Source organism: Morus notabilis, unplaced genomic scaffold, assembly GCF_000414095.1.
Source record: "Morus notabilis unplaced genomic scaffold, ASM41409v2 Scaffold329, whole genome shotgun sequence".
Classification (NCBI taxonomy): domain Eukaryota; kingdom Viridiplantae; phylum Streptophyta; class Magnoliopsida; order Rosales; family Moraceae; genus Morus; species Morus notabilis.
Genome location: NW_010358084.1, coordinates 95,780 through 119,851, shown reverse-complemented (window position 1 = coordinate 119,851; position 24,072 = coordinate 95,780). Strand labels below are relative to the sequence as shown.

Sequence of the window (24,072 nt, the reverse complement as noted above, 5' to 3'; positions counted from 1 at the left end):
TCTTTCCCTTGTTAATTCTTCAAAGTTTCTCGCAGTCCTTGATCTTTCTGAAAACCTACTCTCTGCTTCTGTATTTCAATGGTTGTTCAACTATAGTCGTAGCCTTGTTCATCTTAACCTCTTTCATTGCCTGTCGAAAACATACCTTCCGGAGGCTTTTGGGAATCTAGCTGCTCTTGAATCCCTTTATCTTGCTGGAAATGACTTAGAAGGTTCTATTCCAATCTCTTTTGGAAAAATGACTGCCCTTACACATCTTGATCTTAGAGGCGGCGAAATCGGTTATGATCCTAGAAGCAATCGATTAGGAGGTCCCATTCCAAAATCTTTTGGGAATATCACTGCCCTTGTACAACTTGATCTCAGCGGAAACCAGCTAGAAGGATCCATTCCAGAAGGTTTTGGAACCATGAATTTTCTTCAATACCTTGATCTCAGCAATAATATGCTTTCTGGTGAAATTCCAAAATCCATTTGGAAAATATGTGCACTACAAGAATTCCATGCATACAACAACAGTCTCAGTGGAGAACTCCACTTTGCTGAATCAACATCCCGCGGCTGTGTCCATTTCCCTTTGGAGATTTTGGATTTAGGAATGAATAGAATTGTGGGATCATTGCCTAATTTTACACTGTATCAATCTTTGAAAGAATTTAGGCTCAACTCAAATCAGCTAAATGGAAATCTCTCCAAAAGTCTTGGTCAGTTATCGAAGTTGGAGGTTTTGCATATTTCTGATAACTCTATGGCAGATGTGATGACTGAAGTTCATTTTTTGAAGCTGTTCAACCTATCTCATTTGGATTTATCTTCTAACTCACATATCGTTTTCGACGTCTCTTCTGATTGGATTCCTCCCTTTCAATTGGCAATTGTAGAACTTGGGGGATGCAAGTTGGGTCCTTACTTCCCAAAATGGCTCCTAACTCAGAATTCGATGTCCACACTTAATATCTCCAACTCCGGAATTTCAGATTCTATTCCGTATACTTTGTGGAACCATCTTATTTCCTTAAGAACTCTCGATCTCTCTGATAATGAATTTAAAGGAAAGATTCAAGATTATCAAGGGCCCCTTTTTTCACCCCTAGATAGTATTGATTTGAGTTCAAATCATTTGGAAGGCCCGATACCACCTTTTCTACTCCAAGTGAAATCACTAAATCTGTTCAACAACAAATTTTCAGACATAAACTCCTTATGTAATTGTACACCATATGGGTTGGAGCTGGTCTTTCTTGATGTTTCTTATAATCAATTGTCCGGGGAGCTTCCTGATTGTTGGTCACAAGCAGGCCCTTTGCAAGTTCTTGTCTTGGGAAGTAATAAGTTATCAGGGAAAATTCCTACCTCCATTGGTCTATTAACTGGTATAGAGATATTGCATTTGGGGAAGAACAGTTTTACTGCAGAATTGCCTTCCTCGTTACAAAATTGTACAGAGTTGGTGATTTTCGATGTAGGAGAAAATAAATTGTCGGGGCAAACACCGACATGGATAGGGAATAGTCTCACAAAGCTTGTTATTCTTAGTCTACGATCAAATAACTTCAATGGGAGTATGCCCTCAGAACTGTGTCATTTAGTACACCTTCAACTGCTGGACTTGTCTTCAAACAAGCTTTCAAGCAGTATTCCAAATTGCCTCGGTAACATTACAGCATTGAGAGCAACTGGGGGAACAGATTCAGCAATTAGAGAGCCCTATCAACAATACAGTCGCGGTTGGGATGGCATTCCGTCAGATTTCTACAACGAAAGGTTGTTCTTGGTATGGAAAGGAGTAGTACGTGAGTTCAAAAATTTGGGACTTCTAAAGAACATTGACTTGTCAAGTAACAAGCTGTCAGGAGACATTCCAAAAGAAATCACTCGACTTATTGGCCTCGTTTCATTGAACTTGTCAAGAAACAATTTGAGTGGACAAATCCCACAAGAGATCGGCGAGTTGAAATCTTTAGATGCTCTTGATTTATCAAAGAATCACCTTTTCGGCAGAATTCCTTCAAGTCTCTCCCAAGTAGACCGTCTCAATACACTGGACTTGTCGAGCAACAATTTGTCAGGAAAAATTCCATCAGGCACTCAACTCCAATCACGTGATCCAGCTGCATATTTGGGAAATCCTGAGCTTTGTGGAGCCCCACTTTCAAAGAAATGTCCAGGTGAAGAAGAACCAGCAATTTCTAAAGCTATAGAAGATGATGTCATCGACGACGAACAAGATGAGTTTATAACCGAAGGATGTTACATAAGCATAGCAGTTGGATTTATAGTTGGATTTTGGGGGTTCTGTTTGACATTTATCATCAACAAATCTTGGAGATACAGATACTTGAAGTTGTTGAACAACGCCGGAGATTCGCTCTACATAACTGTAGCAACGCACAAGGCCAAACTACTAAGTATGATCAAAAGCTAATTGGTATACTCTCTCTCTAAAAGTTTTAGAAAAAGTTAAACTTTGTATATCATTTGTTCTTTTGCTTAATTACGTATTTCATTGCTTTTTTGATAGCTGGTGATGATTGACTACTAATTACCATCATTATCAGGAGCTTTAGCATCTCATAGAGAAATATAAATTCCCTTCAAGTGAAGACAACATTTCATGAATTGGAGACTGGGGAGCTTTCTGTTTCAGAGTGATGAGTTGGGAATTTTCTTCAACATTCAATTTATAATGTTAAAATAGGACTTGTCATGTATGCTGCTGGTTTCTAAAAGATAGTTGAACTTAATTTGTTGCTTCAACCTTTCGATCTAAGGGGTAATGGACTGGCATTGCGTTTACCGCCCTGCTTCAGTGTTTATGTTCTCTGTTTTTTATGTCTATGTTTCAGTGTGTATTACATTTCCCGTGGCTGTTTTAGCACAACATATTTTGATATTAGATGTGTTTCGTTGCATTGTATTGGATTGTACTATCATAATAGAAGACATGTTTGGTGTAAAATGTAGCATGTCTAATCTAACATTCTCTTGGATTAGAAGCGATTAATTTTGCCAACGACATAAGCATGCAAATGGATGTTCTTATCATCTAGTAAAAATTGTTTTACAAGGCATGAATGAACAAAAGGGGTTGGAATATATTATAGATCGCGTTAAAAATTTTAAGATAATAAATAATCAATCGTACGTAGTAAAGAACAATTTTTACTCATCCTCACTGTGATCATGAGAGGATGATGAGGTTAGACAAGTCTAGTTCTCTATGATCATCGTGCAAGGCTTGATGCCATCAAGTTCAACAAGTCTAGTCTCTCGAGGCCGATCCTTGAGTTGAAATCTTTCTCCTTTCAATGGGCGATGGATCACCATTTGCAGGCGCATTTTCTGATCATGATGTGCTTTTAATCAAAGATGTTTATGTGGTTTTTCCTTTTCATGGATGAATGTGTTGAACAAATGTTTTGTTATGCATGAACTATTATGAAGTTGAAAACCATTGGTCTTGTATGGTTTCTTGTTGTTTTTCTTTTCTTTTTCTTGTATGGAAAGGAATCTCGGATCTTGCCGCGTGCTAGTTATCCAGCAAAAGCAGGATTACATGATCATTTTTGAATTGGTTTTTCTTTCAACTTTTCTTTTTTCCTTTTTTGTATACCATGTACATTCAAATTCAATGTCGTTCTCTAATTTCATGAGAGTATGTGTTGGAGATTAGTGTGTATCCGCGTGAAGCTGAACTTCTCAAGGAGCTCAAAGGAGGTTACTTCTATTCAATGCAGTTGTTGTCATGTTAATCCTTTTCTTAGGCAACTCTCTCTGTCTCTGCTTATCACAAAAAATAAAAATAAAAATAATAATAATAATAATAATAATAAAAATGTAAGAATTGACAAAACGAAAACTCCTTTAATTCGTGCACAATGTGTCAATTGTGGACTCATTTCTTTTTTGGTGTTGAATTGCGGATCTAGAATGCCGGGTGGTTTCTATTAGAGGTGTGAACAATGTCCCACATTAGCAACAAATGGGAGCTATAATGGGTTTATAAGGGAGTGGGCTATTCCACTCACTAGGTAACCTTTTGAGTTGGAACCCCAATCTCTTATGGTGGAGCCCGTGGTCCTAACAGTTTCGACTTCACTTTTGTCAACGCTGACAAGGTCAATGTTTGGAATTACCATGAGAGGCTAAAGAAACTGTTGAAGTTGGGTGGCATAGTTACAACACACTCTGGTTTGGAAAACTTGCAACGGATGAGGAGATAGCTTTGGAGCACTTTGAAAAGGGCAGAGAGCTAACGGTTAAGCTCAACAAACTAGTTGCAGCTGATCCGCAAAGTCCAAATCTCACAAAATAATCTTGATGGTTGAACTTGAAACACAATAAAAAGAGAAAGGTTCTTAATTATAATTTCAGACACAGGATCTCCCATTTCCACAATATATTCTATTAGCCTGCAATTAACTTGCGGATTAGCTGCTTCAGCTTTCGATACCAATGGACCAGCACCATCTACATGCTTTAATTAAGGCATTCTCCTTGGCGGTGGTGTTGCACACAAAAGATAATTTGCCAAGATGACTGCTTTTCTTCCCATTTGGTAGTGTTTTTAAAATGATTTTTGTTTTGAGTAAGAAATTAAAAATGAAAATTTTTTAAGAATGGTGTTGAAACTGTTTCTGAAATAACATTTGGTTATTTTTCTTAGAGATTGTTTTAGATATAAAATGCGTCGTGTTTAGTTTGTTTTTAAAAACATGCAGAAACGTTTTCAAAACGAATGAAAACAATACCAAACAGCACCAGGTGAGAGCAAGCACCGTATTGGCCACACATCAGCACCCAAAAAAAAAGCCCTCCATTGGCCACTATATGATGAGATATGTTTGAGCACTAAACATCAATCATAATGGAAAATAATAGAAAATGCTTTAGAAACGTTGTGCTTGTGCCATTCAAAAAATCAGATATCTGTATTTCTGTAATCTAACCTAAGACAAAAATGGCCTCCCCAGCTAATCCATTTTGACGACTACTTTTTCAGTTTTTTGTTCGGTTCCGAGTGACAACAGCATATCATCTTCACTCTCAAAAATCTTTATTGAGACTCTCAAAAATCTTCACTCTCATCTCCTGCTTTGTCTGATACTGTCAGCCACAGATTTGTTCCAATCACGTTGCCTGGAAATTCTACAGTTAACAATGGAGATTACTTCATTAAGGGTCGAGCACAAAGAATAAATTATTAAATCAACTCTTCACTCTCAAAAATCTTTATTGAGACTCAGACAGTAGATTTCTTGGCAAATGTTTCTGCAACCAGAAGAGGAAAAGCGATCGTTGCATCACAATGCACCTGATGATTAAAACACAACAAAACACGTATATTAGAATCACAATAAGAATAATTACATGAAAAGGACACAAGTCAATCATTCTGGATATGAGAATAAAAATATTGTAAAGGGACTTGTGTTGGGTTCAGATACACATATGCAATTGAAAACCAAAGCTAAAACGGAAATAGCAAATCAACATAGAATAGAAGGGGTTAAATAGGCTACCTTAACAGTTTTAGCAGAGCCACGTATTTTCCCCCACGATACAGCCTCATCAGGGTGAGCACCGGAATCACTCCCATCAAACTCTTGGGCAGTATTGATGTAGACAGCATAATCTGCACCATTACGCATCATATTGGCATTGCAAATATGATGTTTGGGAAGTCCCCCTCCAAGTATAAGAACTCCGGTCTTTCTAGGATTTGCATGGACAGCTTCACCATTCATGGCCCTGATATCTGTTCAAAGAGCAAACTACATTTCCATTCACTTATTTCCTCTTCAATATTTTTTGTTTCCGCACTATGATCATGCATAGGGAAAGAAAGAAAAAACTTGTCAATAAGAAAAAGCAAAGAACCAACCCTGCACTAGGTCAACAATCAGACCCGGGTTGCGGAAGGAATGGAAATACAACATGTCCCCCAAGGAGCCATCGGTTATACCAGGACAAAAGACTGGAATGTTGTTCTAGAAAACATCCACAAAAATAATCAAATCATCTGCGTGATTAGTGTTCATAATATTCTGATAAACTTACGCAGCAAAAACCTTGAGCAGGATTCTTGAAAGCTAAAACACTACCACAAAGTAGAGTACCAAGTAGTAAAGAAACCCAACAATTGACTCCAAAGGAACACAACTACACAACAATATTTTGTTATGACAAGAATACTATGATAAAGAATACCTAGAAGCAAGCCAAGAATACAATGAAGGTTTGGAACTAGACAACCACTAAGACTACAATAACTACCAGCACTATAGCATATTATTGTTCACTTTGTAGAGCCGACGCAGAATTAGCACGCTGGACCTTTTACAGCATGCATTTTCACCTGTCCTAGTAATACTTTTATTAGGGGGGCGGTTTTAGGATCAGATTAGAGAGAAATATAAAGCCCCTGTTTGTTTCAACAACTCAAACTGTTGTTTAGAATTCAAACCTTAGTTTAGGATTTAAACTGGTGTTTGGGAGAGGAAAATTCAAGAACAATTCAAACCATTAATAATGGTTCAAGGACAACTCAAATTGTTGATTTTAGAATTCACCTCCTCTCCTAAATTCTAACAATCTAAATTGTTGTCAACAGTCTAGTAGTTCCATATTTTACTTTTTCTCTCTTCAATTTCAATCTTAAAAATGTTATAACTTCTCCGTATTAATTTCGATTGAGATGATTTTTTTAATGTGTTCATAATAAAGAGATGAACAAATCCACACCCATATTGCATATTTTTTAATGTCATTTATAATGAGGTTTTATAAGATTTGTTACAAAACTTTAATGACAGTTTTCAACACTTTATCCAAACACAGTTCGGATTTTATTCCCAGTTCAAATTATAATTTATTTGTATATCGAAACAACAGTTCGGATTATAGTTTGAATTACCACAGTTCAGATTTTACAATTCTAACAAAAAAGATTCAAATCTCTTCAGTTTGAGTTGTTGAACCAAACGAGCCCAAAGAGTTTGGAAGGTATTTTAATTATAATTTTATATTGAGAAATCCCCTGAACCCACTTTGTGAGTCCGAACTAGAAACGGGAGTCCTCCGCCAAATCCTACAAAGCCTTTCTTTTATATTATTCCTCTTGTTAGTAAAGGATCTAATCTATAACAATTATGACCAACAGTGCCAGTATACTTCGGAACCTAAAACTCAAATAAAAAAACTTGCCTTAGATGCCCAATAGAGGTAAGAACTCTTGTCATTTATCTCCTTCCCCAGGCGAGCTATCAACTTAGATGGCGTCCATAACACATTCTGCTCAACAAATAGCCCTGTCTTTAACATAACATAACGCAAACCAACAACATTACACACACAAAACAAAAGGCATTGTAAGCAATTACCTCTTCAATTTGCTCCTTCAACATCTGATCAAAAATGGGAATAATCCAATCCTCAAACTTGCAATAATTATCATTAGGAACCAACAAGTTCCCAATCCGATTCAGCCCTTTGGAGCGCAAATACGCCCCGGGGAGCGAAAAATCGCCTTTAAAAGTCGGCGCAAGGCACTTTATTAGGTCTTCCTCAATGCCACCAGCGGTGGTTACAACAACATCGACCATACGATGCTCAACAAGATAACGAATCGTCTCTCTGACACCAGAAGAGACCAAATTCGAAGTAAAACCTAGAAAAACTTTACAGTTGACGGACTTTCTGTACTCCAAATCTCTCTCCTTTGCGTCGCAATCCTCGGCGATACGCTCGTCGGAGAGCCGCCAATCTAGCTTTAAAAGGAATGAATCGAAATGAAATGAAAAAAAAAAGGAAGAGAATTGAGGAAAGAGAAGAAGAATACTGAGGAATACTGACCATTTGGTTGACGACTTCAATGGCGTCGCCGAGATTGGAGGCTTGGAAGCCGGTGGTGAGGAGGGAGTGAAGCAGGCGAGGGTAGTTGAGCCCTTGGTTGAAATCGTAACCCTCGATTTTCGTGCATTTTCCTTCCAGGCTTTCCGATTCTTTGAACGCTGCCGAGCGGGCAAGCGCTAGCGACTCGTCGTTTTCCATTGCTCTTCTCAGTTGCTTAGCAGAAGAAGAAGAAGAAGAAGAAGAAGAACAAGCCACCGCCGATTAGTTTTGATGCTGAAAGCTGAAAAGCCCTGTCTTGCGCATAACATAGCGTAGCATCTGTGTCCTCTAATTTTTTTTTTTTTTTTTTTTTCTATTTCTTCTTTTTGCTTTTTTCCCGTTTCTGGGTTTGAATATTTTATCACGTTGATGCCGTGCTCTTTTTGCTTTACACATCTACCCTTTCAAATCGTAAGATTTTGGTGATTCTTTCCGCAACCTGCAAAAACAGTGCAGATATTTTTTATAATAAAAAACATATAATCTGAATTATAATACGAATTTTTACTCTAAATACATCCTTATTATATACCAATTCAAACCGTAATATATATTTTCTTTGATTCCCTAGCTTTTAATCCCTCAAGTCAGATAAAACATCAGAATAAAAGTGTTAAAATGAGACACATTACAATTATTTTATAAATTAAAGAGACATATTGTTGAAATTAAAGTTTATGGGAAATTGTGCAAAATATTTCTTTTTTTTTTATTTTCTAAAGAGCGTGAACACGCGCCATTAACGAGAGTGGGGGACTATCACTCCTCGTCTGCACGACAAGATTCTGGTCAAAGGTCAACCACCAAACAAAAGCATTTGTACTCTCTCCCTCTCCCTCCCAAAGTCTCAACAATGGAGGAACTCCCACCGTCTCTGCTCATCGACATCCTGAGCCGACTCCCCGACTCCGCCGACCTGGTTCGCTGCCGGCTCGTCTCGAAAACCCTAAACGCATCGTCGTACGAGGTCCGGGCCCTGAGCCACCTCTGCACGCCGTCTCGCTACCACAAGTACCGCTCCCGAAACGACAATCACTTGGCTAGAACGACGCCCTTCAAGTCCGCGTTCAAGAACCTGGTCCTCAATTCCAGAGGACTCGAGACGATCTCCATCGGCGTAGAGAAGTCCCTGGGGAGAAAATCGTACGACGAGGTTGAAGACGACGGCGACGACCTCTACCTGACCGACGTCCGGTTTTTGGAGGAGTGGCTTCCGGTGATCGGCGGAGGGCTGAAGTCTCTTTCGATCTCCGATTTTTGGAGTCAGTCCAGTTGGCGACGATCCGACGCTTTGGCTTTCATTTCTTCGTATTGTAAGTTTTTCCTCGATCTCTCAGGAATTTTTTTTTGGTAATTAGCGTTAAAAAATTGGTTTTTAATCGTTTAATTTTGATGATTTGTCCCCGGACTCTTAATTTAGTGGCAAATTTGATCAAATTGAGAATGGAAGTTAAATCTTGGCCGGAAAAATGCATGTGATTTGCTCTTACTAATATGTTGGGGGACATTTTTTTTTTCTTTTTTGAACAGAGTTTTCAATGCCATGGAATTTTCATTTATATGTTATAAGAAATGAAAATTAATGTTAGTTTATCTCATATCGGCTTAAGCTTCTCGGATGATTGGTAACTTGGTGAGCAATATGGTTGTTTCATAATTCATGACAGTCCCACATTTTTTTCATTGGACTAGTACTTAATTCTTAAGATTTTGAGATAATTGGTGAACTGATGCATCGAAAGTGTAAACTGGGCACTACTCTCTTGGGAACAAATAGTAATTTTCTTGACTGTTATGTAATGCTATTCAAACTTTATGAACTCTTGTTTGAAATATAGCTTTCACTTATCTTAAATATTTGACCTTTGCCCATTTCTTCATAGTAACTATTGTTTAAGGGCCAAGGATAGTTTATTAAGCCAATGTTCACTATATCGTATTTATATGTTTATGCAGTTATGCTTTCGTGGGCAAGTGAGGAATTTTGTGATTTGGTTATGATATTTGTGTTACTGTTGAGTGAGACTGTTTTGACGTTTGTTTTTATATACATCCAGGCTATAGTCTTCTTGAACTAGAGGTGAAAAATGCATGGCTGTCAGTGGATGGCTTGAAACTCATGCCCAAGCTCACAACTTTGACCCTGGAATATATAAGGCTTGACGACGAGGACCTAAACAAAGTTTGCGATTGTTTTCCGGGTCTGCAAGTTCTTAACTTGATTGGCGTTGGAGGACTTAAAGAACCAAAGATTGACTTTATGCACCTGAAGATTTGTCACTGGATAGTCTCAAATGCGCCTACTTCTTTAACAATATTGGCTCCAAACCTCGTTGAACTGAAACTGGAATGTGTCAGACCAAGATCTCTTGTCCTCGAAACTCCATCTTTGTCTGTTCTCCATCTAACCGTCGAGAAAGCAGATAAGTTTAAAATGAAAGATATTCCTTCTTTGATAAGCCTCCAGGTTGCAGCTTGGGATCTTTGTTGCCTGTTGAGGATGTTTAGATCAAGTAGAGCTGTTAAAATGCTTCGGGTGGATATACCAAAACGTAATGAACTGGTTACTCCAATGTTAAGACTCGACACGTTGTTGGATTACTTCCCTAATGTGAGTTCGCTCAAATTGGGTGCTGGAGCGTGGTTGGCAGCATTGTGTACGGAAAAGAATGCTTTTCTTTCCGTTGAACGGTTTGAAGGCAGAGTGAAGATGAATGGCTTGAAAGAGATTACTGCTCATGTGGTGTTTGATGAAGTCGAAACTAGTCTTTCGTTCGTATCTTGTATTTTGGATAGATTCGCCGATTTGTCAGGCATGGCATTGCTTATTCACAGTGAAGTTGATTCTAGTCTTGCTAGCCAATTCATGTGGAAATGTAGAGCTAATTGGCCAAGAGTTAGATGGAGATGGGGAATTTGGGAAGAAGGAACACAGGACATCTGGCTCTCTGATGCCTATTAGTTTGTCAACTGCAATTTTAATCTGTTCTAGCTCAGTTGGAGTTGGCTATACTAAATTGGAGCAAGGATTTGGTTTTGCAGGCTTAAATCGGTTAAGAACTTTGAGGAGCAAACAATTTATTGGACTTGTGAGAATCGAGGAAAAAAAAAAATGCCTGGATGAGATTGGATTTGACGAAGAAGAAGAATATATTATTAGGAAGATTAATATAATAAATATAGAAAATAATATTATGTTTAAATTCTTAATATTTTATTAGACCTCTAATAAGTTTCTTAAATTATTTCGGTAAGTTTTCTTTACTGAAAACTGGATAGTTTCCTTTTTTTTTTTTGTCTAATTAAGGTTAAAGATTGTTGTGTAAATAGGGTTAATAATTGTTATGATAATTCAAACTTGAATAATGATATTCAATATACTATAGTTCCGTTCATTTCACCGATTCGAGTTTAGAATTTAAATTTTGTTATAATAGAAAGCTTTTATAAATAATTACATTTAATTTTTTTATTACAGTAAATAATTTACATAAAGTTGCATCTCAATTTAAATTAGTGAATTAAACGGGTTGTATGTTTAACGAAAGTGAAAAGTGGGAGGAAATAAAAGAGCATGAATTTTTTAAGAGAGTAGAAAATGGAAAAGAGTACACTAGGACCCACCAATTTTTATTTCACCAAAAAGTGGATAGATTTTTTTATGAAAAACCTGTTAGGTAATGCATAAATAATTAAATTACTTTTTTGTTCTTGTTTTAAATTAAAATAACATCAAATAATTGACAAAGTAGTAATTTAATTGGACACTAATTTTCTTTCCTTCTACGTATCAAACAAGATAAAAGAAAACCAACTTCATTTCTCTCACTTACATTTTCTTTCCTTTGTAATGTATATTTTCTTTCCCTCCCTTTAGTTTTTCTCTCTATCATTTATGACATTTCTGGAAAATGTATAGCATTCTTTGTAAAATTTTAAAAACAGAGGGAACATTTTCAAAAGAGAAGAAACAAAGGGAACAAAAACGCAATCATCCCAATAAGTTGATGAAAAAAATTAGAGAAAATTGGTGAACCTACCCTTTAAATTATTGTTTTAAGATTTTTACCATTTTATTCTTGATTAATACATTGTTAACTAATATAGCCCCTATTTGATCCGTTGATTCGAATTTTATTGATTTTAACTTTTTTATCTAAAGATAAAATTTAAAATGTGTGGTTTATATTGTAATTTGAATTGACATTTTGATGTGCAGTTATAATTTTAATATTAATATGGAATAAAATTTGAATTTATGTTTAGTAGGTGTGAAAAACAGAGTGAGTGAGCACCTTTTACTGTTAAAAATAGTTTGAATGGTTAAACTTAAGCGGAAGCTAAATTTTAAGTTAAACAGTTTAACTCAGTTCAAACATGGAATATAATTTAGTCTGCGTGCTTACTAAACACGAGTTTAAATTGTACTTACTATTCAAACCTAATTGAATTGAACTAAACTAATAAAACAAATAGGACAATAATTTTTTGACTAAAAGATATTAAAATGTAAAAAATAAATAAAAGTATTTATCTTTTTTCCCATAAAATTAAAGGCATTCACAATTTGTCGTCATGAATTGACTTTTGCCAAAAAAGAGAGAGAAAAGTAAAGTGCCATTTTAAAAGCATTTCTAATCTTATGATAAATTAGCGTGCCACAAAAAAAAAAAAAAAAAAGGCGAAAAATCACTCAAAATAACATATAAATTTCATCACAAAACCAAACTTGCCAAAACTGAAATTAGTAGCAAAACGGAGTATGACAGGGAAATTAGTAGCAAACTGAAAAACCCAGCCCAAACTTTGCCAACCCTTAACATGACACAGCCCAACCCACTCTGAATATCACGTGCAGCGCACGAGAAGTTATCTTCTCTCCAAATATACGTGTGTGTGTGTGTGTGTGTATATATATAGAGAGAGAGAGAGAGCCCTAATTCCCCCGAATTTCGTACAGTACAATTTCCCGCGCCCATCTCTCTTGCATTTCCCGCCCCCAAAAAAACCCTAACTTTCAGCACTGCAAAGATGGGCCAGAAGCAGCAACTCACCGCCGACCCAGTCGCCGATCCAAAGAAACGCCGCCGCGTGGGCTTCTCCAATACCTGTAACTCGAATCAGCTCCCATTTTTGCATTTCATTTTCCCCCACTTTTCCTTTCCTCAGAAATTACTTGAAAATAGTTCTTCTCTTGTGTTTTACAAGTTTTTTGCCCTCTTTTCCGTTGTCTCTGCTGTCTTATTCTTGTTAAGGAGCTTAATTTTTCGGGATTTTGTTTCTTTTTTTGGCGTGTTTTCGGTGGCAGATGCTGGAGTTGAGGCGAAAGACTGCATTAAAATTTATCTGGGTATGAAGGATTTATTTACGCATTTATTGATTTTTTAATTAGTTTGTTTCATTATGTTATTTGTAAGTTGTAATTCTATTAATGTTCAACTTATTTCTACTAATTTTCATGTTTTACTAGTGTAATGAATTGTTCAGCGCTCTGCATTTTTTGTGACGAATAGAAATAAGCTGATAAACATAAAAATCCTCAGTTATTTCTGCAATTGGAATTTTTTTTTTTTTTTTTTTTACTTTGTGGAATTTCTTACATCCTACTTTGTTTGTAAATTTGTTGAGATTTGTTTGTTTTTTTTTTTGGCGGAATTGGCAGTATCTAGCAAAGAGGAAGTGGGTGATTCAAGTAGTTTTTGTATTGAACCGGCTGACTTGAATAGCTTTTTTGAGGAAGACGGAAAGATACACGGTTACCAGGGACTGAAGGTAACACTTTAGGCATTTTAGATCCGAGATTATTTCCATATTCATTGAAGTCTGGTTTTCGAATATGTTAATTCAAACATTGCACTATCACAATGTTGCTCCTCTTGATTCTAAAGTATCTTTTGTACGTGGTTTGCAGATTACCATATGGGTCAGCAGTATATCATTCCATGCATATGCCGATATTTCATTCCAAAGCACATCTGATGTAAGTTTTGACTTTCATCCTGCTTCTTAGAAGCAACGGTTCTGCTCTTTTAGCTTTCTGTGACCGCTCTTTCCGTTTATTGCTGTTGGTAATTGTTCTTAGGGAGGCAAAGGGATCACAGATTTGAAAACAGCTCTTAAGGTATGAATTAGATTTTCATTTTAAACTGTTAAGTTAGGTTTCTGTGTCCATGGATCTGGTGATTGGTTATCTCTGTTCTACAGAATATTTTTGCTGATACCCTTGTTGAGAGTAAAGAAGAGTTCCTTCAAACCTTTTCGACTCAAAGAGATTTTATCAGGTGCTACATCATTTTATCATACGGAGCCCAAGAATTATGAGTTTGACAGAATCGTTTTCTTTTTTCTTTTTCCATTTAAATTATATAATTACTCTTTGGTTTCTGTTTCTACTATCTATGTTCAGATCCATTGTTTCTGGTGGTGAGATATTGCAGCAAAAGACCTCCAATGGGCATGTTGTTGGTTCTGATAGTCATTTAGAAGCGGCCACTTCTAAATTGGAGGTATCTGAAATTTAATTGTCTTTTGATGTTATAACAAGAATGATAGTTTTCATGTATTTGGTAGTTCCTATTTTCATGTGTGGTGATTATTCATTCCATCTCTCTCCGTATCCATGTGAAGTGTGAGTTGAAATAGAGTGCTAAAACTCATGCACTCCCCCGCTGCACAGGTTGTGCGTATGGTGATTGGAAAAACAGCTGCTGGGCCCCTTTACGGTCACTTGATTCCTCTTGTTCTTCTTCTTGTTGATGGTAACTAACTATTTTGAGTCCTTCATCAGAGCAACTTTAATTATTTGGTTTTAACTTCTGCTTTTATTATTATTATTATTATTATTATTATTATTATTATTATTATTATTATTATTTTATTAGGTAGCAGTCCAATTGACGTTACCGATCCTAGTTGGGAGCTGTATCTTTTGATCCAAAAGAGAAGCGATCATCAGGGGGATGTGCATAGTATATTGCTTGGTTTTGCAGCCATCTATCGTTTTTACCATTATCCTGACAATTCTCGTCTGCGGATCAGTCAGGTTCAGACTTTTCTTGTCATTGTATAGTAAAGTTGTACTTTCATGGCAGCACTTATTAGTTGCATATTGTATTATCTTTTAGAAGTTTCATGAGTTATTTTGGTAAATGGCAGATACTGATGTTGCCACCTTACCAGCACAAGGGCTATGGAAGATACCTTCTTGAGGTGCTCAATGATGTTGCAATTTCTGAAGATGTCCATGATCTGACAATTGAAGAACCATTGGATTACTTGCAACATGTACGCACCTGCATTGACATACCACGCTTGCTCGTTTTTGAACCAATCAAGCCAGCAGTTGATGAGGCTATTTTGCATCTGAAGCAAGGAAAAGTGTCAAAGAAAGCCCAGATCCCTCGCCTCATGCCACCCCCATCTGCTGTTGAGGATGTTCGAAATAGTCTGAAAATTAATAAGAAACAGTTTCTCCAGTGTTGGGAGGTTTTGATCTTTCTTGGCCTTGATCCCATTGATAAGTACATCGAGGATTTTGTGGCAATCATTTCAAACCGTATGAAAGAAGACATAATTGGGAAAGATTCTGGTACTTCTGCGAAGCAGGTAATACAAGTGCCTAGTGAATATGACGAAGAGATGTCATTTGTCATGTTAAGATCAAAGTCTAGTGAAGGAGCTTGCAACGTTCAAATGGTAGGTGAAAATCAAGCAAGTCAGGAAGAGCAGCTCCAGAAGTTGGTTGATGAGAGAGTGAAACAGATCAAGTTAGTAGCAGTGAAAGTATCTCCCCGTCGCACATAAGCATGCCCTAGCAATGTGCCAAACTGTCGCTCTTGTTTTGCTGATATGCCATCTTGCAAGTTGGTAATGATGCATCTCTGAAAATTTGAATTCCAGAGGTGTGTTTGTAAATGGTTGAGCTCTCATCATTTGGAATATTTGGAGGTAACTTCTTATTGCTTCCTAGCAGCTAAATAGATTTTCTGTGCTTTTCATGCAAACTAAGAAGCCACAAACAGAAAATCAATCAGGACGTCAAAGTTTCTTGTAGAATTGATAGTTTCTTTAGATCTTGTAACTTTGTTAAAATGTCCGCGCTCAGTTTTTAGGTTTTCAAAAACTTGGTTGCTAAGCAACTTCTTGCTCATAGTACTTCTTCTTGACAGATTGATACCTTTATTAATTTTGCGTATGTCTTATCTATCGACTCTTGAATGCTTTGTTAATATGCTGATCCTTTCTATGATAAAAACAAGACACTGATTCCTTTTTGTTATTGTGACTTTGCAAAGCTCAGACTAATTGAGGTAGGGGTGGGGGGTTGGGGTAGGGGCCTGGGTTATGGTTGGCATTAGGGTTGTGCTCAAGATTGAGTTCGGCATGGGGTTGGGGCTGACGCCTGGTAGCTAGAGCACAAAAAGAGAAAGTTACCATAGAATAAGCGGAGAGATCAAGGGACAGGAGAGAATGAGGATAGAGAAAGTGGCGAGAACGAGGAGAGAAAAAGCCAAAATGAGTAACACTTGTAAAATTCTCCTCCCATGAGGAAAATAAGATCGACCTTTTAGCTTTTAGTCCCTCAAAATTCCTCCTTTTCACCAAAAAATTTGGGTTCCAAACATGTCTTTGCTCTTTGGGAATAAAAAATTACAAATCTTGTACTAAACCTGAGAATATAATAGGGTTCTCGTCCCTGTTGAAATATGTTAATTAGGGTTGTAAGAAATCACCCCAAATTTGATGAACTCGGCTGAGCCGACCCTACTTGAAAATCACAGGTTTCTAATTTTTTATTTAATTTTCAGTTTTAATTATGTCCAACCCGTACTGTGCGGGTAGGGGTGTGGGGTGGGATTCCATGAACTCAAGGTATTCTTACCTGGCCGAACATATTCAAAAAGTAGGTAAAACAATGTCCAACTCCAATGATAACACAACATAAAGGGTTGAGTTTTTAGATAATTCTTGTTTATTCTTAATTCTTATTCAGGATGAGTGTAAAAATTGAGTCTTAGATGAGATAAGTAACAAAAATAAGTTAAAAAGGGTTTTTTTTAACAAAAAAACTCATAGTTTACCCTAGGTAACTCGGCCGACCTGAGATAACCAAATGGTATACAGGTATCCTAATTCTACAAGTTGTTGCGGCCCAAATCATTCCCAGCCTGAGACCCGTGGGCCGGTCCAATTTGTTTTTCAAAACCGACCCACCCGGCCGACTTACAGGCCTACTGTTAATTAGGCTATATACCACTTTTGAAGTCTAGTTCTTGATTTATTTAGAGGAATTTTAATTTCGTAATTTTGAACAATACCAATTTATGATTATGTACTCCAATTGAAGTCATTGATCCAATTGATCCAAGATGGGAATTTCTATGTCCTCACCCAAAAGAAAAATAATCAGCAGTGTGACACAAATTATTGCTCTGTTTTACAGTTGTGTGTCATTTTTACAACACCTGATATAGTTCATTAGTTGTCATTCGTGGTCTTAGTCAGGATTTCTTATCATAGGTATGCTTCTTGGCAAATTTATTTATTTATTTATTTTTTCCTCTCCCTCAAAGGAGGCTCTTATAGCATTTCATACAAAAAAATAATGAAACAATGTACTGATCCTGTTTGCTAAACAATAATGCTTTTCTCGTTCTACTGTTTCCGTGTCTACTATTTGAAAACCGATTACTTACTTTCAAAACAAAAAAAAAAAACGATGCTTTTTGAATGGGAAAACGCAATTTTGGTCCAACATACTACACTGCTCAATCTAATAAATTTGAAAAGGTTACCATTATAATGCAACTTGAAAATAGCAGGTAGAATCACAAATAACACTACAATTCATTTGTTAGAAGAAAATACCAGGTCCGTAAATTGAGATACAGGTTTTATTATAGAATGTTGTTCATTTTTGGTGTATTGCATATTTGCATTGTATTACTTTACATCGGGCCTATGTTCATGTTGGGGTTGGACCCGATTCGGGATCGGGGTCAGACCAACAGGTAATCGGGATATAACCTATTATTTTCTAAAATTTAAGGGGTCACAACGAAATTTTAAATTATCTAATGATTGCATTTTTGACCCTTTAATTTTTATAAGTTATATTTTGACCTTTGATCATTATAATATTATATTTTGACCCCCTCTATTTTTACAATTATATTTTTATCTCTTAATTTCTTTAAAATTACCATTTTATTCCCTCAATTTTTTTAATGTTAAGTTTTTATCCCTTATTTTTTCAAACGATTATATTTTGACTTAATTTTTAAAAAACTTAACAAAAAGTTCGGGAGTCTAGATTGGTGTCGGAGTCAGGACAAAGGTTCAAAATAAAAAATTATACAATGCAATATAATGTACAATTGCACTTAATATTGCATTAGGTTATAAACTTTTTTAATATAAGACAATACACCTTATACAATATAATACAATGTTATAATACAATACAAACTACCAAACATGGCCTTAGAGAAAAATTATAACTGCAACAATCACACTCTTTAGCTCTAGCATACATGAGACTGTCTCCAACATAACTTGCACCCTTCTCTTCAACGGAAGCAATGGCGCTTTTGAGCCGTGTCATGGTACAAATCACGAATAAATGCGGAAAATGCAACACAAAATCAAATTAGTATATAGTAACAATGTATATGTAAAGTGTAAACAACTTTGTTCAAACTTCTGCGAGAGTACTCACCTCTTAGCTTTTAATAATTCTCAGTAGTTTGGCCTTGTGCATTACTGCCTTTACGCAAATGCAATCTCCAACATCATTTAATAGCTCGAAATATGCATATCTAAAAGACTTGTTGAAGATTAATGCACCACAAACTCCCCAAAATCCAACTACGAATCCAAGTGCGATACTAATGTAAAATCCCCCGTCCAAAAGCTCATCATGAACTTCTTCAACAAAAGCTCTAGAAAAGGTACTTTCATGTTCTTCATCTGGACATTTCTTCGGAAGTGGGTCTCTGCACAGCCCGACATTCCCCGTGTATGCAGAGGGAAAGCTCTGGAGTTGAGTGCTTGTTGGAATCTTTCCATTCAAATTGTTGTTTGACAAGTCCAATGCATTTAGGCGATCTATATGAGTGAGACTTGGCGGAATTTGACCAACAAGGTGGTTCCATGATAAATCAAGAGCATCCAAAGATGTCAACTGACCAATCTCCGAAGGGATTTGTCCACTTAAACTGTTTCTTGACAAGTTCAGCGAAACTAATCCAGAAAGCTGAGTTATCTCTCTTGGAATTTCCCCAATCAACTTGTTGCTTGACAGATCAATGCTTTTCACAAGGAAAATAGTACTTTGCAATATCTTCAAGTCTCCCTTCCATGCGACTTGTACTTCTCCTCTATATAGGCGCTCAACATATTTAAAACCACTTATAAGAATGGGGTTTTTCATATTCAAGTCGTTGATTTCATTTACTTTCATCGCTGTAAAATTATGAAAACACGCCGGCATCCTTCCTGAGATGTCATTTAAAGATAAGTCCAGCAGTTGAAGATGTTTTAGATGACATAGATAGGAAGGTATGCTCCCATCAAAATAATTGGATCGCAGGCTGAAAATAACAAGAGAAGGCATATTTTCCCCCATCCATGTCGGAACTGGCCCTGATAACTTGTTCTCTCCAAAGTCGATAATTAACAACTCTCTGCAATTTTTCAAGGTTGAAGGTATCTCCCCGATAAAACTATTGTTAGCTAATATCAATCTGTCGATGGCAGTTAAAGAGCCAATGGAGCTTGGAATTTTTCCTGATAAATTGTTATCTCTCAAATCAAGAACCTGTAATTCTTTAAAATGCGACCAACAATCAGGAAGTTGCCCTGATAATTTATTATACGAAACATCGAGAAAGTTTAAGGCTCCATCTCCTGTGACATTACATAGGATATTTAGATTTGAAAATCTATTTCGTTGAAGATCTAGTAGTGTAGTGGCTTTGAACAAAAAAGAAGGTACTGGACCTTCTAATTCATTTGAACTCAGATCAACAGTATACCAAATATTTGCTTGAAAATCTGGTGATACATCTCCGATTCTCCCTTGATTTTATTGCTCCAGAGATTCAAATATATCGACTCCTCCTCACGAGTAGACGGATACCATACCCAATCGGGAATGGTATCCGAAATCTCCGAGCTGGAAATATCAAGAAAGTAATAGTTCTTTTGAGTTCGAAGCCATCTGGGGAACCGGTGGCCCAACTTGCAAGACGCAAGCTGTATGTAATGCAACTGAAATGGAGGAACCCAATCAGAATGGATGTCCAAAGTCAACGAGTTAAAAGACAGATCCAAATAATGTAACTGAGAAAGATTTGAAATCTGGCTTCAGAAATGACACCTCCCATAGAGTTTCTAGAAATATCCAAAATTTCTAGTTGTTTCAATTGTTGGAAAGCAGTTTGAGGGAGATGGCCACTAAAATTATTTGAACCCATAATCAATGAACGTAGTTTACTCTGGTTCCAAATGGGTGTTGGGATTTGACCTTGCAGCATATTAAAACCAAGATCAAGGTACTCAAGACCACTCTTGTTCTCAAAAATTTCTGGGATAGAGCCACTTAAGCAATTGTAACTGAGATCGAGGTTTTTCAGGCCTGCCATCTTGCCAAAAGCTTCTGGAATAGAACCTTCTAACTGGTTTAGTGAGAGATCGAGATAAACAAGGCTATTAAGGTTCAACAACCATGGGTATATAGAATTAGAAAGATCATTTCTCCTAAGATCAAGGAAGGAAAGAGTTGTCGAAGAATTGACAAAGGAGAGAGAGGAAGGATTGTTACTAATATTTGGAAGATAAGAAAAGCTTAACTGCAAGTTTGTTAGGCTAGAAAGTTGGTTAACTCCCTGCACCCAATCACTTGCTTTGCCTAAGTTGGTATCAGTAAGGACAAGGGTTCTTAAAGAAGACAGATTAGAAGCACATTCCAGGATATTGGTTGGAACTAAACCTGTAGAGCCAAGATCAAGAACCTCCAAGCTTGAAAGATTTGAAAACTGACGAGGAATTTCTCCACTCAAGAAAGCGTTAGACAGATTGAGGTATCTTAATCGGCTAAGACTACTTATAGAACTTGGGATGTGGCTTTCATTGAAATCGATGAAACCAAGGTCCAAATAAGTCAGGTATCGCAACTCAAACAATGAAGGACTGATCTTACCTCTTAAGGTTTCATAACTCGAGGTAATTGCAATAATCGAGGCAAAAGTCGACGGAGAAAGATCGAGGCTGATCACATTACCGGACTTGCTGGAACACTGAATCCCGAGCCACTTGCAGCAGTCTCTTTTCTCCTCTTCATTCCCCCAAGAAGAAAGAGGATCACCAATGTTGTTGGATACTCCTTGAAGATCACGTTTAATTTTAAGGAGTGCTTGTCTCTCCGCTTCTATGCATCTGATCTTTGGCTCTCCATCTCCTGTTGATGATGATGATGAAGTGTTGGATCCATGGGAACTGATCATGCAAACTGAAAGAAGTGAAACACTACAATTAATCTACTCATCATTGCAATGAGCAGACCAGATCCACGGCAATTGACAAATATTACTTGGATTTGAAAGCCGTCCAAGTACTCTTGTGAAGTTTTGATGAAAGGGTGTTTTAAGAATGATTTTTTTTCTGCTAGGTAATTTGTTGCCCTCTACGTTGGTGTTGCAGTTCTATTTATAGACCTTTTGGTATTTAGGTTTAAATTTTATAGTAGATCTAATTTCAGAGGTAATTTCTCAAACCATGAAACAAAATGTGAGGCTTTTATGTCACCAATTAATTTAAACGCGCAGTTATTAACTTGTGTTACATTGCAACAGTTTGACATACTCTAATGTCACGAAGAGATTGGACCTCTCTCCCCCCTACCAAACATACTCTAAGCCAACATTGATGTGTTGTGTGGCCAAATACAGTGACTGACAATAACGATCTTTGACATCTTTAGAGGGACAATTGGAAGTCATACATGGGCGAATTTCAATTTGTTTGTTTGTTCAACTAATAGTGGGAGATCTTGCAATATTAAAGAAAAAGGAGGAAAAAAGAGTCAATATATTTTTGTGATTTAATGCAGCGAGGGACTAGCAAAAGTCGTATTGACTAAGAGTAACGATAAAGAATCATCCATGGGCCAATGCCAATTTGTTTTCTGTGGTTAAATAAAAGACTTAGAAGTGAGTGGGACTTGCAAAACTCATCTTGACTTTAGATAAGGCAATATATATGGTTGTTGGTATTTAGTAGTTATGGAATATCAACTTGTTCTTTTCATGACAGTGCAACTCGTCCAAAGAATAACGTTACAAGGACCGGCGATATCCAAAGTCATTCACTAATAAAAAGTGAGTCTCACGCCGTAGTCACTTTTTATAAATTATAGTGTTGGACACCACTGATATCTCAAGCAATTTTCTTATTCAAATGGGTGCAAGTTGGTCGACGTTTGATCGAAAAGAACTTATACCATGACATTTTGGTTTGGAATATTCAATACCATGACCTGTTCGTATGGAATATAGCACGGATGGAAGACTTAGTCTTGGCGATGCCAAGTCAAAGCTGAGGCTTTTGTATCTGGTACTGATGTACTTGGAACTCAAAACAGAAGCATCAATAATAAGCAGATAAGAATGTTTTACTTGGAACTCAAAAGGGAAGAATAGTAATAAGCAGATGACAACAATAAACTTATCGGAAAACAAAAACTATACAAGTTTGCAAACCAAATACTCTAATATCTATTTCATTGACATATTAGTAAAATAATAATATTAGTAAGTTATGGACAACATTACGACAATAATTTCTCCAGTAAATTTTAAGTTTGATATTTCCTAGAGCTTAATATGAAAAAAAAAAAAAAACACACACATTTGTAGAAATTAAACTAAGATGCTCTAGGTTTTTTCCGGGTAATTTAGACAAATACCCATTAAAATGGTACTATTAAGGATTTTTGGGTCTCAATGTTGGCCTATTGAATTTTTTCCCTTTGGAATAAGTAATTTGATAGTTATTGCCGATAATTTGATAGATGTCGTCGGCAGCAAGTCTTCAGTCGCCGGTTGATGAGTGAGTTTTACTTGCTCATTTAGTATCATTTTACACTTAATATCTAGTTGATTTTTGAGGTTTTTGTTTGTGATGCCCCTCCTATGAGGCCGCCACTGTAACTTAAACTTTAACTTGTACTTACTGGGGTTTCTTAAAATTTGCGGAACATTTTTTTTTTTAATATAAGAAAGAATACTTTCATAATTTGTAACAATAATTTCAAATAAGTGAATCACTAAATTTCTTAAAGCTTTTCTTAATTTCAGTTAAGATAAAACGTTCTAAAAATATCTTTCAAACAGAGCAGCATTTGAACTCCTATTTCAAATACTCTTTAAAAGCCTTTCTAAAACTAGCCAATTCAATCAGGCCATTTAATTTTGACTTTAAAACGGATTTCGTGAGAAATCTTAAATTCAAGTACATCTTAAAGCCCTTTTAAAATCAATCGTTTAAATCGTCATGTTTAAAATTTGTTTATTTGTTGCATGCTCTGTTGCAACGTTCTAAAACTTAAATACTCAAAATGAGGGTTGTTAGCTACAACCTCGGTTTCCTTAACATACATATGTACCTATACTTTTTAAACATACATGCTTGAAACCTTTAAATCATATATACATATACATGATTTTTCTTAAACTTACTGCGGAAGATAACTGCGTGAGCGGTATCCATTCCCATCTCCACCATTCGTCCGCCGCTTGCCATTGCCCTTCAAGAATTGCTGATAGGTTTCTTACCTACAGCATGAACATATCTGATTGAGCTTTCGCTCAGCAAGTAGGAACTATATCTCACAAAATAACTGTAAGTACACATGAATAAATATGCATGAGCTGATTATGCTTAATTATGATGTCTTATCATAATCTTATTATCTTATCTTATCTTTCTTACTGATGGGCCCGAGTGCTCGCGTACCACTTGCGCGCAATCATCGGAACGTGAGGGTTTGCAAGGTCCCCCACGACACCGTGATTATAACTTGAATGCCTCCCTTAAGTCGGAGGACATTATTGTTATTTTCTGTTTCTCCCTTGTGGAGCATACCTCCCTTGTGGAGGCTGGTACGGCACTCAACTGATA

The 24,072-nt window shown here is 36.6% G+C and overlaps 5 protein-coding genes across 6 annotated transcripts in view; 3 read left to right on the top strand and 2 right to left on the bottom strand.

Moving 5' to 3' along the window:
* LOC21411668 (receptor-like protein EIX2) overlaps nt 1-2,946 on the top strand; it is a 3,725-nt gene extending 779 nt beyond the window's left edge. The window contains exons 2-3 of the mRNA XM_024161480.1: nt 7-2,408; nt 2,522-2,946. Coding sequence (XP_024017248.1) covers nt 7-2,408; nt 2,522-2,535 — 2,416 coding nt within the window. The 3' untranslated portion in view covers nt 2,536-2,946. The remainder of the gene's footprint in view (nt 1-6; nt 2,409-2,521) is intronic.
* A 1,942-nt stretch (nt 2,947-4,888) lies between these two features.
* LOC21409860 (deoxyhypusine synthase) lies at nt 4,889-8,331 on the bottom strand. 2 transcript variants are annotated; one of them, XM_024161383.1, is made up of 7 exons: nt 7,855-8,331; nt 7,383-7,769; nt 7,207-7,293; nt 5,885-5,990; nt 5,523-5,758; nt 5,249-5,314; nt 4,889-5,148 (listed from the first exon to the last, which is right to left on the bottom strand). In XM_024161383.1, exons 1-7 carry the CDS (start codon nt 8,050-8,052, stop codon nt 5,131-5,133), a joined length of 1,098 nt encoding a protein of 365 aa, XP_024017151.1. In that variant the 5' UTR covers nt 8,053-8,331; the 3' UTR covers nt 4,889-5,130. The 2 variants fall into 2 exon arrangements, with proteins under 2 accessions (XP_024017151.1, XP_024017152.1); XM_024161384.1 differs by lacking the exon at nt 5,249-5,314.
* A 380-nt stretch (nt 8,332-8,711) lies between these two features.
* On the top strand, nt 8,712-11,052 carry LOC21409859 (F-box/LRR-repeat protein At4g29420). The gene is made up of 2 exons (XM_010091704.2): nt 8,712-9,206; nt 9,951-11,052. Exons 1-2 carry the CDS (start codon nt 8,747-8,749, stop codon nt 10,853-10,855), a joined length of 1,365 nt encoding a protein of 454 aa, XP_010090006.1. The 5' UTR covers nt 8,712-8,746; the 3' UTR covers nt 10,856-11,052.
* Nucleotides 11,053-12,852: 1,800 nt separating this feature from the next.
* LOC21409858 (histone acetyltransferase type B catalytic subunit) lies at nt 12,853-16,094 on the top strand. The gene is made up of 10 exons (XM_010091703.2): nt 12,853-13,003; nt 13,202-13,243; nt 13,556-13,665; nt 13,805-13,873; nt 13,976-14,014; nt 14,098-14,174; nt 14,300-14,399; nt 14,570-14,651; nt 14,775-14,935; nt 15,049-16,094. Exons 1-10 carry the CDS (start codon nt 12,925-12,927, stop codon nt 15,694-15,696), a joined length of 1,407 nt encoding a protein of 468 aa, XP_010090005.1. The 5' UTR covers nt 12,853-12,924; the 3' UTR covers nt 15,697-16,094.
* Nucleotides 16,095-18,613: 2,519 nt separating this feature from the next.
* On the bottom strand, nt 18,614-21,398 carry LOC112090347 (receptor-like protein EIX1). Its single transcript, XM_024161479.1, has 3 exons — nt 20,271-21,398; nt 19,929-20,163; nt 18,614-19,800 (listed from the first exon to the last, which is right to left on the bottom strand). The coding sequence occupies exons 1-3, from the start codon at nt 21,396-21,398 to the stop codon at nt 18,614-18,616; spliced, it is 2,550 nt and encodes an 849-aa protein (XP_024017247.1).
* Between the last annotated feature and the right edge of the window lie 2,674 nt (nt 21,399-24,072).

Excerpts from the sequence above, each read along its gene's own strand:
- LOC21409860 (XM_024161383.1), bottom strand. The coding sequence starts at position 8,052 with ATGGAAAACGACGAGTCGCTAGCGCTTGCCCGCTCGGCAGCGTTCAAA. Across the intron at positions 5,991-7,206 it reads ACCTCTATTGGGCATCTAAG|AACAACATTCCAGTCTTTTG; the intron begins GCAAGTTTTTTT and ends GATGTTTTCTAG. Across the intron at positions 5,759-5,884 it reads GATTGTTGACCTAGTGCAGG|ATATCAGGGCCATGAATGGT; the intron begins GTTGGTTCTTTG and ends CTCTTTGAACAG.
- LOC21409859 (XM_010091704.2), top strand. The coding sequence starts at position 8,747 with ATGGAGGAACTCCCACCGTCTCTGCTCATCGACATCCTGAGCCGACTC. Across the intron at positions 9,207-9,950 it reads GGCTTTCATTTCTTCGTATT|GCTATAGTCTTCTTGAACTA; the intron begins GTAAGTTTTTCC and ends ATATACATCCAG.
- LOC21409858 (XM_010091703.2), top strand. The coding sequence starts at position 12,925 with ATGGGCCAGAAGCAGCAACTCACCGCCGACCCAGTCGCCGATCCAAAG. Across the intron at positions 13,244-13,555 it reads CTGCATTAAAATTTATCTGG|TATCTAGCAAAGAGGAAGTG; the intron begins GTATGAAGGATT and ends CGGAATTGGCAG. Across the intron at positions 13,666-13,804 it reads ACGGTTACCAGGGACTGAAG|ATTACCATATGGGTCAGCAG; the intron begins GTAACACTTTAG and ends CGTGGTTTGCAG.
- LOC112090347 (XM_024161479.1), bottom strand. The coding sequence starts at position 21,398 with ATGATCAGTTCCCATGGATCCAACACTTCATCATCATCATCAACAGGA. Across the intron at positions 20,164-20,270 it reads CTAGAAACTCTATGGGAGGT|TTGCATTACATACAGCTTGC; the intron begins GTCATTTCTGAA and ends CCTCCATTTCAG. Across the intron at positions 19,801-19,928 it reads GATTTTCAAGCAAATATTTG|GAGATGGAGCCTTAAACTTT; the intron begins GTATACTGTTGA and ends GTAATGTCACAG.